This window comes from Trachurus japonicus, chromosome 3 (assembly GCF_045865225.1).
Source record: "Trachurus japonicus isolate A0001 chromosome 3, Traja_1.0".
In the NCBI taxonomy this organism is placed as follows: Eukaryota; Metazoa; Chordata; class Actinopteri; order Carangiformes; family Carangidae; genus Trachurus; species Trachurus japonicus.
In genome coordinates this window covers 41,075,452-41,093,618 of record NC_140909.1, presented here as the reverse complement: position 1 = coordinate 41,093,618, position 18,167 = coordinate 41,075,452, and the positions used below count along the sequence as shown (strand labels likewise).

General features: G+C 40.7%; 1 protein-coding gene across 1 annotated transcript in view; it reads right to left on the bottom strand.

Annotated features, from left to right (window-relative positions):
* Positions 1-1,722: 1,722 nt before the first annotated feature.
* The window catches only part of adamts7 (a disintegrin-like and metallopeptidase (reprolysin type) with thrombospondin type 1 motif, 7), a 96,302-nt gene continuing 79,857 nt past the window's right edge, over positions 1,723-18,167 (bottom strand). The window contains exon 24 of the mRNA XM_085772825.1: positions 1,723-2,873. Within this exon, the coding sequence (XP_085628951.1) occupies positions 2,728-2,873 (146 nt within the window). The 3' untranslated portion in view covers positions 1,723-2,727. The remainder of the gene's footprint in view (positions 2,874-18,167) is intronic.

Below are 18,167 nucleotides of genomic sequence, written 5' to 3'. Positions count from 1 at the left end.
AGAGTCTTTCTTTGACATTAAGCATTGAACAACATGAAGAAATACAGGATAATAGGATGGCACCGTTGCTGCTGCCTGTGCTGGAAAGCATTGATACGACAGCTGCTTTTCAATTCCTGCTGAAAAGACTGAATTTCAGTATATAGAATGTTTCAGCACTACATGTCATCACTAAAGCAGGAGTGAGCACAAAAGATGAAAGATCCTTCAAAACAACATGATAACAGCCACTGAAAACTATTACATAGTGTATATAGACCCAGTTCCTTAATTGTCCAATGTGACACCAACATTATTCCATTTTCACAAATTCTTCAAAAACAAATGAAATGAAATGCTGAATTTGACTTAATAAAGTGGTTAATAATAATAATAAAAATAATAATAATGACACCAAATTATCCAATATTCAAGTAGATGAGGCACTGGGCCTGCCAATACCTGACCCAAATGTCTCGAGCCTGTGTGGCCTCTAGCACCATGTATTTACTGCAGTTTCTCTTTTCACATTTACATTTACTTTGTGACTGAAAAAAAGTATATATTGTGTGTTTAGTTAAGCCACCGTATGACATTACACAACTGTTGCTGATACAACTGCTTCAAAAATAAAAGTCTTTTTACAAGCTGCTGTGGACATTAAATGTTTCAACTGACCGTTTGCTGAACCCAGTACTAATAGCTTTAGCAACCACAATTTTTCAGCTTTGCATCTTCCCGTATGTTGAAGCTGTGTGAATAGTGTGACTGGGGACACAGAATGGGAGAAAAACATGTCCATAACCAGTTTAGTTCAATCTTGAAACGTGTCTTGTGTAACACAGTGACCTGAAATGATATGATGGAACAACCCTTTAAGTTTATGTTATGGCTGCCCATTTGAATCCTTTCAGCTTTCTTCTGGAGAACTCAGTTGTGGCAAAGAGGAAAGGTCTAAAGCTACAATACCCATGAGTCTAAGGGGCTGTTGTCAGAGGTCCGTGTGTCGCCATAGCTGCTTGTTCTTGCTACATAACAGTGAAACATTAACTGTGGTTTAGTAAAGAATGGACATTGGAGTTCAGTTTAAACTTCATTCCTTTAGATGGAAAGAAACCATCTTGTCTCCATCACTTCTTTTTCCTACTGAAGTTATAATGCTAACCAGCTAGCACAAACCTGTCCCATCACTTTCTGAAAGCATCTCACTCTAGCCTTTAATCTACCCTGAGGAGGTAGCACTGCCCAAGGCCTCATAACTTCTTGTCATGGTAGCCTAAATGATACAAAGGCTGAAATTTTGTTGTGTGACAAGACACCATGTTGGCAGCCGAGTTAACTCACACACTGCCTCTTGGGGGGTCATGTTAATCCTTAATGAGGAGATTTCCTCACTAAAATGCCCCCTGGGAGTCATAGCCTTGTTTATATCTCCCTTTAAATTATATGTACACAAGCTTTTGTTTAATCCAAGATGAATCACACCTTTTGTAAGGCAGAACATTTGAACAGTGAGCGTTTTATGCTAAACCAGTGCTCCAGTTGTGACCTGAGTTGGTAACTTAACATACGTCATTAGCAAACTAGACCAGTTACCTGAGATATTATCTAAGCTACTATTCAAGCTTTATGTTTGCCAAAAATCAGTTAGTCAACATCCTTTATCCTATTATGACATTAAAAGTAAAAAACAAACTCTTGAAAAAACATGAAGCATGAATGTAACCTGCTTTGATCAACAATAAGCCAAACTAGTTCTTTTATTTCCTTCTCTGACATTAATCATTTATCAAGATACAAGTCAAGTCATAGTCAAGTGCATATTAAGATCTTGTTTATGAGGGTCTCATTATGAAACAAGTCAGCTGAAAAACAAAAAAAGTCAGTCTGAGATGTTAAAAATGAGAGTTAAAAACAACATTAGCTTAATAGCAGGCGATTAGAGTTGTTCCAGTTGTCAAAACAAACAAAGACAAGAAACAATGAAGCTGCTTTTGTCAACTTCTCAGTGAAATCAAGGACCGCTGTTTCAAAAATGACTACCGTTTTAATTATGATGGTTAATCTAGCACCGTTATTGTAAACCACATCTGTGTCATGCCAGATCAAAGAAGTTTTAAAGGCATAGCAACAGTAACTGAGGAGGAGGGGGGCGGGGCTTAGTAAACGGTCAGTTGTTTATTAATGCCACGTGAAACATTTATGCACCGCTTGTTTTTAGCTTGGTAACACCTGTACCACATTATAATACAGTAGGCTATATATATAAAACCAAAGTGGATTTTGCCTGCACGCAACAGTTCAGTGTCTGTTTAAGTCTGTGCAGTTTCTGCTGCAGGTCAATAAAATGGAAGCACTGTACCAACCATGAAGTATGGTTTGTCTACTTGTGTAATAATGCATTATTAAGTTAGCTACATTGATAGAGGACTCTTTATGTAGCTCTGTATATTGATTCATGAGATGTCACTCACATCAAACCAATGTTTACAGTCTTATCGTTGAGCTAAGTGAGAGGCTATGCTTTTCTATATTTACAATTACTTTCCGCAGGTTACAGTCGTAACCTCACCAGCACAAATATTCAGAGTTTTTGGAGTGTGACTAATTCATGATTAGTCTGTAGTGGTGAAGAAATCAGGTAGAGGCTCAGATTGTAGACTTTAAATGATGATTAAGATTTCATTGCTCAGTGGTGCAGTCAGTGTCCCTGCTGATGAGGCATGTGAGTGGTTACTTTGCTGCATGTCAGCGGCGACCCGTGCTGCTGGGCCGTGACCTCTGGCTGCAGGTTCTGCAGCACTGCGTCCGCACGTTGGGCAGGTGGCAGCGGCCGAGCAGGCGGAGGGTCTGGCAGAAACGAAACGTCAGCCGGTCACGAAGACAATCTGTTCCTGCGTGTGTGAGAGAGAGAGGGAGAGCACAGGACACTTATACCATTGAAGATTAAGATGGACTGGATGGGGAAAAAACTAATTAACTGCATATAGCAAATCAATACTCCTAATGATCATGGTTGGTTGACAGCATGAAGTGTCCATCCTATTCATCAGTTTGGGGTTTTCAGTGGTGAATGCAGTGAAAGGCAGGTGATAATCAATACTAATACTATGAGTATTGATTGATGAAAAGCACCATTCATACAAGAAATGTACCCTAAACAAGTGACATGCTTCACAGGAAAATACACATAATGAAATATATAAAATGAAAAACATCATAATGAGATGGAATGACGAAGACTCAAATTACTCAAATCAAACAAAAGCAGAGATCACATAAAGCAGAAAATCAGTACTTTCCTGCTGAAAGACTACTTTAATGACAGGAAAAGCAAATTGCTAAATTTCCAAGCTGGTTGAAGACTAAACTGAAGAAATACGCCATGAGAAGATCAATATTCCTCTGCTGCGGACAGGACAACCTCTGTTTCTGTTCACCACTAAAGATGCAAAATGTATGTATGTATGCAAAGATGTGTCTGTCTGTTTGTCTGTCTGTCTGTATATCTTGTGTTTATTTCATTATTGTTGATGTCTGTGTTCACTTTGTTATATGTGTGTGGTAAATGTGTGTTGAATGTTAATTTGCACATTTGGAGTTTGGGGAAACGCAATTTTGATCCCCTGTGTAATGACTGTTATATAGTGTGATTGACAATCAAGTTCACTAAAATAAACTAAACTAAACTAAAAAAAAAAAAAAAATTAAAAATATACACTGCATGAACAAGAGGGACACAACTCATCAAAATGTTTTGTTTTTTTCATGTTAAAGGATAATCCACTATAATAAGAAAAAAGACAAATGCCTCTCTATGTTTGTGTGTACAGGTTTGTTTGAGGTCATCAACCATTTTGTCTACGTTGTCATTAAATTCAGATGATATCTTGTGGTGTCTTTTCACTTGAGCAGCTAAGTGAGCAGGAATCACAGAGCCATTGCCATCTGTCTGTAATTTACTATAAAATCTCCTGTGGTAAAAAAAGAAAAAGAAAACCCTCAACAACCCACACTTTCCTGCTGGAATCTCACATCAGGTGAAGAATGTGTGTGGATGGTGGAGGCAACAGCTGATGGCTCCAACAGACACTTCAAATATGTAGTGTCTGTCATCAAGCCAAATAAAATCTCAGTGTTACTCCATTATCAGCGCAGTGACAGCTATTCCATTTAGGCGAGAAACATTTCACAGGCACATGAACTGTTACATAACGTTTATCTCATTGGATGAATCAAATACTTTTGCATATTAATTAGCGGTCCCATAGCTGTGGGTGTCAGCAGAGAGCTGATGGCTGGTGATGAATGCAAACTGTTGACTGTTTAGGAGGGAGACAATCAAGACAAGAAAAGGACACTGCTATGTTAATGTAATCTTAAATAACAATATGAATATCAAGTACAGAAGATATGACTGTAAATATCCTTTTTTCATAGTGATATGAATATCTTGTTTTAAGTTCCATCACTGTCCTGACATGACCTGAGGCATCTTTAAAGCAATAGTCCTATCCATTCTATCAGCCGCAGGGACGACAAACCATGCCTAATTAAGATGTGGAGAAAAATCAATTTGACCAAAAATGCAAAAAGTCCAGACAGTTGTTATGACAACACAGTAGAAAAGCCGATAAAGCAATGTTGCAGAGAAAAAGAAGACTGCTGAATTAATAGTGACACATTGATTGTTCAAGAAAATGTTCAGCACCCACTGTTCGTCATTGTACAGTGGAAAAGTGCAGTTGACGGCTCCATTTGCAAGCCAGTCAAAGGAGCCACATGTGGCCAGTTTCACATCAGCTTTGATTTGCACACAGCTGTAGAGGCCTGCACTAAAGTCAACCCACAAAAGGTGTATGGTGGTATTAAAACCAATATGTATATACACAATGTGCTGTCCCCACAAACTGTCCACTGTATTTGTTTTCACCGAGAGTCATCAGAAATAATCAGGATTAATGAGAAGCAAGATGAGTCACATTTCATGAAAATCAGCTGCTGTGAACAGCATCTTTTTTTGGGGGGACAAATACACTACTCACATAAAGTTAGGGATGTTTGGCTTTTGGATTAAATTTCAGAATGCACCATAAATGCACTATAACCTCTACAGGTGAACTTAATTCAACCTTCTCTAAACTTTTGAATGTCCAATTATTCAATGTTTCAGTCTTTATTGAATAACAAGCTCTTCTCTAACAAGGTGATTAACCAAACAAACATCACAAGCACCATCTGATTTAGTGGTTCAGTTGTCATTGAACCACTAAATGTTCTGGTTCCATGACAGTTTGTATTCCTCTTCTCTCTCCCTCTCCTCTCCACCATGTTCACATGTTGACATCATGAGACCAAGACAACACTTTGATCACATTGATCAAGTTATTGAGACATTGAGATTGTTGTGCTATAGCCACCACTGTTAGCTTTTGTTTGAGATAAAGAATGACCATTGCATCCTTCTACTTAAAAGGCCTCATGATAGAATATCACTGTAGCATCAACTTTTTATAGGGATATTCTTGTCAAATATCCCTAACTTTTTGTGAGTAGTGTATGTGGTGCCACTGTGAAACAAGAAGCAAAGTAAGGATGTTCCCAAAATAAGTGGGAGTCATATTCAGGGAACACATACTGTGCTACTACTGACCCTGCTGCTCTTGTATGAAGTGATTCTCAAAACAGAATTGTGCAGAATTTCCAGAGTCTCCCAGATCAGACATAAGTGGGGTACAAGGGTCACAGCTGCAGCTCAGTACACAGCATTTCCTGTGCTGCTCATCTGCCATACACTCCTATTTGCTTTTCTTTGACCCACTAACCAGTGTGCTCCATATAGAACAGTAAACAACAGAGGGGGACAAAGGGACATGGGACTTCCGCAGCGTTTCTTTCAATGTTTAAGAAAAAAAACAAAAAAAACCCCATTCATGGCTCTTCAGCTTCACTTCATCTTATGTATCGGTGTCGCCGGTGGATGCGCCTGTATTGTTGCCTTATGGTCAGAGGGTCACAGCAGGTTAATTATAGCATGAATGAACATGCCATGGGATGAATGAGCTGAATAAAGAGTGGAGAGTGAAGGCCTGCTGAATGACGTACAGTACAGAATGGAAATTCTTCCCTCAGCATGTTGTGTAGGCACAAAACACCACAGCTCTTTCAAGCACCGGATTTACAATTTTTAATTTTCAATTTTTTTCTGTGATAACAGATATTTTGGTTATAAACAGGAGAAACATTATCAATTAATTCAGAGTCATGTCTCTCCCTTCTATCTATTTACACTTCTTTAGTTCCGTTTATCTCTGCTGAGCCCTCGAGGGAAATATCTGGCTCTTGGGCTCATCAATGGTCCACTTTGTCCACCGTCTAAGTCTTTAACAATGTCCGTCTTGTCTGCTGTTCGGTGCCGAGCATGTTACTGCGCAATTTTGACATGACAAGAACAACGCTTTGAGAGTGTAGAGTAACTGTAAACAGATACGTTTCTTGCTAGACAGTTAAACCGTGAGCTGAAAAGTGAAAACCCTACAAAGTGGACGTCTGTGCTGATTCACTGTTGTTTCGTCACCATCAGCAATTTCACACCGTCACATTGTCATTTCATACATCCTAATGCATATTGATTATAGCGGTTTTCAAGAATTGGACTCGGCTTTCTCAAATCTGGTGAAGGAGGCAGAAATGTTGCCGTTATATCACCACCTTTGAAGTTTAATATTTAGTTCAGTGGACAGCTGCTGGATAAGCCTTTTGTTCTTCCATCCAAAATCTTCTATGGTGTAAAATTACATTAAATATTTGGCCCCACAGACGGACATGTGGGCTGGTAATCTGCAGATGAAAAGGAAGGTGAGTCCACATCACCTCACTTCCCTGACTTTTGAAGCCATCTTTAATCATTGCCATATCCATCGCTGTCATGTTATTGTTAAGACTTATCAGTAGTCTAGACTCAGTCTTTAAAGGGAAAGTTCAACATTTTGGCAAATTGGCCCATTGCCATAATCCCTAGTCATAGCAGTAAATTTGTTACCTTTATTTGTTGTGCAAGCTATTTTTAGAACAGCGGAGCAGAACGGTGAGCTGCTCAGAGCTACGCTACGGAGGCTGATGGGTTTTCTTGGTTTCCCTCAATCCAACAAACTCCAAAAAGCTCTCATGGACAAGTTGTGACCTGCACATTGTTGGATTGTGTATTTGATGAGTTTGATGAGGGAAACCAAGAAATCCCATTAGCCTCCGTATGTAGCTCTGAGCAGCTCACAGCTCTGCTCCGCCGTTCTAAAAATTGCTTGCACAGACAATTAAAGGTAACGAACCTACTCCTATAGGGATTATGGCAATGGGCCAATTTGCCAAAATGTTGAACTATGCCTTTAAATGTGCTGTCTTACTAGGTAAGAAAACATAAATACTTCAAGGGCGGCTGTGGCTCAGGAGGTAGAGTGGGTCGTCCACTAACCGGAAGGTCGGTGGTTCGATTCCAGGCTCCTCCTGGCAACATGTCGTGTCCTTGGGCAAGACACTGAACCCACACTTGCCCCCTGATGTGTCCATCGGGGCAAAGAATGTGTGAATGGTTAGATTCCTGCGCTACAGCGCTGTATGAATGTGTGTGATAGGGTGAATGTGACCTACAGTGTAAAGCGCTTTGAGTGGTCCAAGAGACTAGAAAAGCGCTATATAAGTGCAAGTCCATTTACCATTTCCATTTAGTCCATTCTCCACTGTTGTTTTTTCTTCTGGTGTGAAGAGAAGAAAACATCTACATTAAGTTGTATAAAAATTGACTGATTAAGATTTTAAAAAGATTTTATGGTGCCTCAAAAAAAAAATAAAAAAAAAAAAATAAAAACCAGAACCAGGACTGTCTTGTTGCAGCAACAGCAACCACAGCTAACCACAGCACGACTGTGCCTCCCCACCACCCACCACGACTATACACATTACAGATGTGTATTTGCCTAATGTACAGTATTTTAGAGCTTTGGCATAGGCTACTCACACACGAGACTAAGCTGTTACATTATGAAACTTAGCCATCATCACAACAGTTGCATCATCATTATAGACTGTTCCAGACACAGAACCAAACATGAAAACCACACAGTGTAGCTCATTAGCTCCCGACAGTAACTCAGTGCTGTGTGAATCTGTGTATGCACAGAGACTCAGACTGAATGCAGGTCATTTGTCCACTTGACCTTCTTCCACCCCCCACCCCCCACGCCTTCTCCAAACATGCAAATTGAATGCAGACCATGGACTGCGTTATCTTCTTTTAGCGTGCACACAAATATTCAGAGCAGCCCTAAATCAGAGATCACTAGTGTTTCCATGCACACTACTTGTTTTCCCATAGTTATGTCTCAGTGCTGGGAGACCTGTGGTGATAATGATGGCAGCCAAGGAGGAAGTTGTAATATCCTTCCGATGTTATAACAAGATGTATTTCACATTATTGTGAAACATTTTTTATCACGTCCAACCATGTTGCTCTTGTGACAATAACATTATCTTTATCTTGTTAGAATGGAGCACAGTGTTTATCACGCAGAGAAAGAGAGTGAAAAAGAAAAGAAAAAAAATCTCTCAGTGCCTCTGGAGACGCACAACAATTATATAACATGATGAGCTCGGCATGTGGCTGCGTATTGTTATATGTACGTATGGCTGTCAATAGGTTTCGCTCCCTAGTAATGGTTGTGTACTTCATTATGTGACCAGGCCACAACTGGATGCCTGTCAGTGTAGGGTTGGTCTATGAATCTACACTCAAGAAATGTCTGTTTGTTGATTTTCTGAAACAACAATGGCCATATAGGTGTCTTCAAGCTTCACTTCAGACAGCAGGTGCTGGTGGCTCAAATGAACAAATTAACTTTACCTAACCTCAGACCTGGGTATACAGTGCCGTGAAAAAGTATTTGCCCCCTTCCTGATTTCTGACTTTTTTCGCATATTTGTCACACTTAAATGTTTACGATCATCAAATAAAGTTGGATATTAGACGAAGATAACCCAAGTAAATATAAAATGAACTTCTTAAATGATGATTTCATTTATTAAGGGAAAAAAGCTATCCACTGAACAAAAATATAAGTGCAACACTTTTGTTTTTGCTGAGCTGAACTCAAAGATGTAAAACTTTTGTACGCAAAAGGCCTATTTCTGTCAAATATTGTTCCCAAATCTGTCTAACTAAATCTGTGTTAGTGAGCACTTCTCCTTTGCTGAGATAATCCATCCACCTCACAGGTGTAGTAGCATATCAAGATGCTGATTAGACAACATGAATATGGCAGTGCAACCACAGTTGATCAGGTTATTGATTGTTGACACAAGGTGTTCCAGTACCTGCCGATATCCAGCAGCTTCACACAGCCATTGAAGAGGAGTGGACCAACACTCCACAGGCCACAATCACCAACCTGATCAACTCTGTGTGAAGGAGATGTGTTGCACTGTGTGAGGCAGATGCTGGTCACACCAGATACTGACTGGTTTTCTGAACCCCCAAATACAGTTTTGTTTTATTTGTTTTATTTGTTCGGATCCCCATTAGCTGCACTCTAGAGCACTGCTAGTCTTCCTGGGGTCCACATTTAAAACAAGTACATTTAAACATACATCTACAATCACAACATGAAAAAGACAAGACAAGTCAACAAAAACTTACATAAAATCTGCACAATCGAATTGTCATCTACATCAAAGAACATGTGTAATATAACTCTAATGTACAGCGGTTATAAGATAAAATAAAAAGAATAAAATAAGAGGGTGAAACAAATGAAAATGACAACAAGAGACCCTATTACCCTACATAAAACCATTTGTGTATGTAGATGATGGATGTATTGACAGTGCTTACAGCCACAATTAGTGAAGCATGTTCATTTGAACACATACAATTCCTCAGGGGTCAGAGCAAAGGATTAGAGAGTTCAGTGCAGTAACTGAGGCTGCAGAGAGCGAGAGCTGAAAATAGCTTCATTAACAAATCTGAATTGAGAAAGGTTTTTTTTTTCTGCTTCAAAAGCATGTGCACAGTCCATGTGAAGGATGAACTCACATCCACTCTTCCCGCCAGTGCTTAGAAACCAACTCGGAATTCATAGCAGGATATTAATCACAGGCAGCTGAGATTTACTGTCGGGCACAGAAAAATGAGAAGCTGTCCTGGGTTCACACGTCTGCTCACGTGGTCTGACAGGTCTCATGTCTCAGCACTGGTAACACTCTGTGAATGGAAGTCACAGTTTATACTGGCAGCTCCCTCTCTTCCTGTTCATGTCTGATGGAGATAACCCAGAAGTGATTTAGAAGATATGGCAAAGAACTGTTTTATGGACCATACTGATGTTTTGTTTAACTGGTCACAGCTGGACATGTTATCTATCTATGAATGCAAAGACAGTGTGTGTGTGTCTGTGTTAACTGAATAGCTCTAAGGGTTCGCCAGACTGACTTCAAACGTGGCAGATGTCTTGCTAATGGCAAGACTGAGTGCAGGGCAGAGTTTAGATAAGAAATGCAAGAGCTTTCATTACAAGAAGCACACTTTGGCTTTTACCACTGCAGCCACAGCACTGTTCATCATCAGTGCCCAGGCAGCCTCAGGTGTCTGGCTGTAGCCTGTTCAGAGGATCTTGCAATGACACAGTCGAGTCGGCAACTGTCATCAAAATTAAAGAATAAGTACGGGCAGTGTTAGCTCAGTTGGTAGAGAACTCGCCCCATGTGTTGAGGCTATAGTCCTCACAGCAGGCGGCCCCAGTTCGAATCCCACATCCCTATCCTGCGTGTCATTCCTCACCTCTCTGCCTCCCCATTTCCTGTCTCTCTCTGAACTCTCCTGTCAATTAAAGGTAAAAAAGCCCCAAAAAATATACAAAAAAAAAATTCACTGTCTCAAAACTATTTCTGCATTTACACCAGTTGTCTCAGATCAGTTGCATTAAGCTAAACCTTCCTTTTTCAATCATTGTTCGGATTGAAAAACCTGCTACATCCACTAAGAAGACAACATCACCACCCTCAACAGCACAGTGGATCTCTTCAAACAGGACAATCTCTGCCCCTGTGTTTGACATGCACTGATCTCTAATGGTAAACACCAGCAGCCTCCATATCATTAAATCATCAACCTGAAAACTAAATAATCCTAAAACAAAGAAATACAACACTACCAAATGTGAGTCATAGACTCCAATGTTATAATGGCCAACTCCACAGCACACATCCCTCTGCTTTCTACATTTTTGCTTAAAGGGATACTTCACCCAAAATTGATAATTCATCAATTTTCTACTCACTGTCATGCCAAGGAAGGGGTTGGAGAAATTTTGGAGTCATCAAAACGCTTTTGGAGTTCAAGGGGGGGTCCAGCTGGCAACAGATTTTCATATATTGGCAGTGGATAGAGCTCACTTTTGAATCGTCCAAAACACACACTATGAAACATCCAGATACCTCCATACTGCTCGTCTGTACTGACCCAAGTGTCCTGAAGCCACCACATGAAGAAGTTGCCGTTGCCACCCGGACCCCCCCGGAACTTCAAAAGCATTTTGGTAACTCCAAAAGTCCAAAAGCTTGGCATGACGGTGAGTAGAAAATTGGTGAATTATGGATTTTGGGTGAAGTATCCCTTTCATAGGGAGTTTGGTGTCAAAATGGCCATGACAGAGCAGCGTACTCTGAGCTTTAAAACCACTCTTCAGAAACCTATGGATGATGTCATGGAGGTAAACATCCATCTTTACGTATAGTCTGTGTACAGAACCCAAAGCCCAACAGGCTCTGGGCTGTCTGTAGTAAATAAGACCATCTATGACTCCAGACAAGTTGTATTTAACTCACATGTTTTCACACCCAGAAATGATAAAGAGGTGATAAACTGACACATCAGAAGTCTGTGTAGTATTCCAGCCTGGCTCAGGTGTCCTGGTTCTGTCGTCAACAGATGAAACATAGATAGCTCCAGTTTGTACAGAACAGACAACAGTTAAACGTTGTGGGGCTGTGTTTATCTGTGACTGTTTCAAAAGTTGTCACTATTACTTATTCTTTTGACTTTCCTGCCCCAAAAGTTAAGTGAGTAATAACTATCACTTAATAACTCATGAGTTGGGTGTGAACAGACCGCCCTCAGCTGTCACCAGTGCAATCAATAAATTAGAAGACAATCTCAGTCTCTCTGTGTTGATTAATTAAGAGCTGACCCAACCTAATTTCATAGCTCATAATTTCATTAATTCACAGTCAACAATGATATATCTGATCCTGTGCAACAAGAGGGGTAATTTGTTGCTCTTGACCTCATTGTTCACTGCTGTTAGAAGTTTAAAAAAGAAAAATCTGGATTCCCACCTCATCGTTGTTTGCCTCCACCACTCAGGCTGGTCTCAGATCACATCCCTGTTCATCCACAGTCATATTAAGTATTCAACACCGAAATTGCTGTATGAAGTCTTGAGTGACGGCTAAAAAGAGAGGTCACCACAACATTGTCCTTGAAATTGATTGAATTCATTCACCCTGGAGTCTGAGAGAAGGTCAAATTCTGACAAGGTTTTACTGTGACATCATGTCCAGCAGAGCAGGACACAGACAAATAACCTGAGAAACCCAATCACTGACACATGCACAGCTTCGAACTGGTTTGGCCCCCGATTCTCCACAGAATTATCAATAATGTTCAAGGCAGTGAAGCAACCCACTGACCAATTTTCAGGCAACAGAGACAAATGCCTTAAAAAGAGAAAACCAATTACTGCACAGAACTCCTAGATCTTTTATCATACCTTATGTTACATTTAATGACCTACTAATAAATAAGTCATCGGAGGTTAGTCCTGCTTCACTGCTGGGAGTTTGATAGAGCGCGCTCAGGTTCTGCTGTGTAAAGTACTCCGGTGTGCTGCCAGTTTAGAGAAGCAGCACCTGCACCCACTTGAAGGTTACACTTTATTTGAATATTTTCACCGTTTCATTTTGCCATCAAGTCCTAACCTTTGGAACTACTATATTTTTTCCAGCCGTTGCTCTTACACATTTACTTTCAATGGGTCACAATGGTAGATGCAAAGGAAGGGGTTTTTTGACAGAAAGATAAAGCAGTGAAAATATTCAAAATAAAAGTGTGCAGTTCAACTGAAATTGATTTTTCTTCTGTTCACATTCTTGAAGTGGCATGTAAACATGTTGCTGTGTGTGCTGTGGACTCATCCACTCAGCCTGTGTGCTGCTTCCAATCATCTGCAGGTAACACACTGACCCTAGAGGAGTCCTCCACACAACCCCCTCCTCAAACAACATGAATTATCACTTCAACACTCAGCTTTTGGCTCATGTATCTTTAAAGGAGCCCTTCACATATCCATTTCACAGCGTATTCTCTGTACAATGGAAATAAACGACCTTCTGCTCCATCACTTAACATTCCCCTCACGCCTAGTCCTTGGTAACTTGAAGAGATGTTATGTGTAGCACATAAATCAATCGAATGCATGTCGAACACACAGAGTAAAGGTCATATTCTTCACTTAGGGGTAGTACCGATGTGGATTAGCCGGCAGGTTTTTGAGGCTGTCACAGTGAGTTTGACCTTTGAAAATAAACTTGTAATCTGTCATCTTTGAATCCAGGGGCCTCATGTATCAATGTTGCGTACGCACAAAAAAGTGGCGTACGTCATTTTCCACGCCAACGAGATGTATCAAAAGTGAAATGACCGTGGAAAAGTGCGGTGGCCCACGCCAACTCCATAGCTGGCGTACGCACGTTTCTACAGCTATTGTTCCTTTGGCGACACTTAGAGGTGAAGCTGTGAAACTGTTAATAATGTGAAAACAATTAGTCCTCAGAGTAATGTGCACATCAGAGACACATTTATGAACAACCCATCCACGTGTTGCAATTAGATAGGTGGATAGAAAAGCACGCGCAAAGTGGTACAATCAGCTTTAGTTTTAAGATATTGCAGATGCTGCAGTGCGAAGTGGATGTACAGATGCATCACATATTAACAAACATTGAGGCGAGATTGCTGGTTCAGCGCACGATTCATTCATTCAGCATAGTTGGGAACAGATTACAGGCTGGCACTGCAAAGTAGCCTAAATGTATTTGTTTAATTGTCCTATAACCCCCGATGCACACTGAGCATGTCCGCCCAGATATCACACTGTCAGTGACTTTCTTTTTTTGCTGGTTAAACTACACACGCTGTGTGAAGTACTTAATGTCAATAAACACATGCGTAAAGTTGGACATGTGTCTTTATCAGCCTCCCTGGCGCACTTCTGCATTTATTTACTACGCGATCTGTGTATAAAAAAAGGCAAATAAAATCATAAATCCATTTCACATAATTTAATTATCGAGTACATTGTCTGCTTTCATTTGGGATGACAGCGGTCCTCCGCCTCACGTTCACCTTTATATAACACACACACTCTCCCACCCCCTTTGTGATGGTGCCGGAGGACGGCAAAAAAAAAAAAAAAAAAAGATGTTTACACGGCTCAACTTTATCGAGGAGCACCTTCAACTCAAATTTGGTTAAATTGCTCTTCCTCACAGTTTTTCATGGTGTTATCTGACCGTAAAGAGAAGGGAATCTTTGGTGCAGGCATGATTTACATTGATTTGCATATTTAAATGGAGGCGTGGACAGGGAGGAGTTCGGCACTTCTACATGTGCGCTCAATTCCACGTTGATTGGGATGTACAAAGGAAAAGTGCTTGGATCCATGCGTACGCACACTTTGATACATCAGATTTTCTTTGTGCGTACGACAGTTTCTGGATTCTGGCGTACGCCATGTTTCAGTATGAAATCCACGCAAGTATTGATACATGAGGCCCCAGGAGTCCACATTTTAGGAAGTTATCTCATGTTCAAGACAGATAGAGGGACAACCTGTCCTGCCATGGCTGTCTCTGCTGCAGAAGTTAAAGTTACAGTCTGAAGAAGTAAAAACTCTGGCTCACGGTCAAACCAGCTGAAAACAAAACCAAGCTTTCCCTCAAAAAAGCTGGGAAAGAAGAACAATCACAACCACCTGACTGCCACACTGCAGCACCACACCAAACAAATCCACTGAAATGATGGGTCACACGCGGCCATGTTATCGTACACCTGAAAAATTAATGATAACACTTTAATACCTCTATGCCTTCAAAATGTCAACAAAGCTGGCGTCCAGACTCTGACTGCCTGCCCTCTGGAACACTGATTTCATGATCTGATATAAAAAACACAAATGCCACTGAAGTACATCTGAAAACAAACTAAAATGAAAACTGTGTTTGAACAACGCAGAAATAAAAAGAGTGAGCTGAAAATGATGAACATTTATGGAGATGTTGTCTTCATTTGTCTTGTGTTATGTGAGTGATGACGCTAAAGAAGCTCCATGTTCAAAACTGTCTGAAGACAATTTATACTGAGAATCCAGGGGAGAAAAATAATCAGCTCCTCTGCAGATAACCTGCGCCTTCAAACACCAACAGAAATACCTGTACACCTCCACTGCCTTTACCAGTCATCGTCTTCAAAGAGCCATGCACATCAAAGCCAGATGCAACTTCAGATAAACTTCAGTCTTTGTGTAGTTAAGTTCTTTGGGAAACAGCGTCACATGGTCTCATGCAATCAAACGCAGATGATGGAAATGTCAAATCATGAATGATGCATTTGAAGGAAAAGGATGCACAGCCTATCATTTACTGTGGTGAATAGTTGCTTTGATTGCAAACGTCTTTGGCTCCAAATCTGAGAGAGAGAAGCTGGTTCTGTGTTCATTGTAACAAAGAAGACCTTTGAGGCTACTGTAGTCCCTCTCTGACTGGTCTTGTGATGTTGCATCATTAGAGAAAAGCTGGTGGATTTCTAATGATATCAATGCTGCTGCTGCTGACGGCACACTGCTGGTCAAACTATCAGACTTATCTGATCTAATGAAATAAATAGGCAGTGAAATAAATGATAGTGTATATTGTTCACAAATCATTAAGGTCTTACTATAGCGAGGGCTTCATCATTTCATCAACACATGCTGTCTCCGACACACTCTCCCTCTAACCACTCGTCCTTCATGGCTGTCTAGGTTTGAAAAAGGGAATGAGTCACAAACAGAAGTGATGAATTGATTGACAGTGGGGAAAATAGGTATTGAATGCGTCAATAGACTTGCATGGTGAGCATCCATAGAAGCCATGGAGGTTGAGTGCATTACTCATTGTTTTGTTGTTCTTTTACAACTGTATCTGCTGATTCCAGGCCTGTGCTGCAAAGCAGGCTCAACATGGCCAGGCTTTGTGTTCATGATGCAGCTCAACAAAACATCCATCCCCGGTCAGAGTTAACACGGTACGAACCTGGTTATCAACTTGGTTTGTTAAGTCCGGCTCTCAGCTTCATGCTCTGTGCATTTCACATCAAAGGAGGCGTACTACTGCGCAAAATGGAGCGACAATGCGCTGATTTCAGCCAAGAGCAGCAGGTTGTTTTAAAGGGATAGTTCACCCAAAATTCAAATTTCACTCATTATCAACTCACCCTCATGTCGACTAAGGGCTGGGAGAATTTTCCTCTGTCCTCTGTGCCTTCTCAGAGTTACGGGGGGTCTGTGCAGCAGTATTTGTCCATATAATGGTTGTGAATGGTGCTCAATGGTGCACACTTCTTCATTCAAAAAGACACACCAAAAAACATCCAAATACCTCCATGCTGCTCGTCTGTAATGTCCCTCTTGTATTGAAGCCCCAACATGAGAAACTGTTCCGCCGGTCAGGAAGAGCAGTGAACTCAACACTGGGAGCTTCCGCTACAAACAAGCTTAAAATATAGACTTATTTAATCTTTTCTGGAACAATTTCTCATGTCGGGGCTTCAGTACAAGAGGGACATTACAGATGAGCACTATGGAGATATTTAGATGTTTTTTGGTGTGTCTTTTTGGACGAAGAAAAGTGAGCACCATTCACAACCATTATATGGACAAATACTGCTGCGCGGACCCCCTCGTAACTCCGAGAAGGCACGGAGGACTCTGAAAATTCTCCCAGCCCTTAGTCGACATGAGGGTGAGTAGATAATGAGTGAAATTTGAATTTTGGGTGAACTATCCTTTTAATGGAGAGTATGTATATATATGGAGTCACAGTGGTCATGTGACACCCTGGGACCAATTATTTACTCACCACATGATACAACATCCAAATGCTAGAAATACAATGTTTTATTTACAACAATTACTCTGTAGTGGCCTGGAGTTGGATTTTGATTCTGAATACAAATTGTTCTTTTGTAGTTTTTAGGGTTTTTTCCAGTTTGGCCTCCTCACATTTCACATTTTACATCTAAAACTGAGGGTAAAAAAAGGAACTTCATTATCTGATCAATTGATCACATTTCTTTCTAAAAGTGTGTGTTTCGGTGTGTACATAACCAGCAGGCCAGTCATCAGCTGTGCTCATGTGCTGCCTTTTCTGATTGATTGATAAAATTCCATGGAACAATACCTGATCCTGTCCTTTCATCCATTTCCTGGATCAATTTACCCAGCTCAGCCACCTTGCAGGGAGCCGAGTGCAGCCCATCATCATAGTCTCTAGGATTTCCATCAAAAATCAAAGCAACCACTCCAGGAAAACACAACTCAACTTCGTTGTGAACAAAAGATCTACTGCGTCACCCTGAAACCTAGACTGCTGACTCACATTTACCACAACAATGTGGAAGAGCAAAGTCATGGCTGCAGTCAAAACAAAACATGTACAACATGGATTTCATTTATCTTGACTAAATGCTCAACATGACATGTGAACTGAACTTCAGTTGCAGTATTGTCACCCACAGCAGATCCATGGCCATATTCAAGCATGTTTTTTTCCAAGAGAAGGGGGATATAATCTGAGGGGGACTGAATCTAAAACATCTGTATGCATGTACAACTTTAAAAACCTTTTGCATTTCAGTATGTGGAGTGACTCGCCGGGCAGCGTCCACGAAACCGAAAGTAAGGAAACGCTGGTCGGCTCGCCCAGAATTTCCACCATTAATAATAGTAACAAAATAATGATAGAGACAAAACGATATATTCAGCGAAAATGGGCCCATTAACAAGTGTGGGTAACGTAGATTCATCCACATTAATATGAGACTT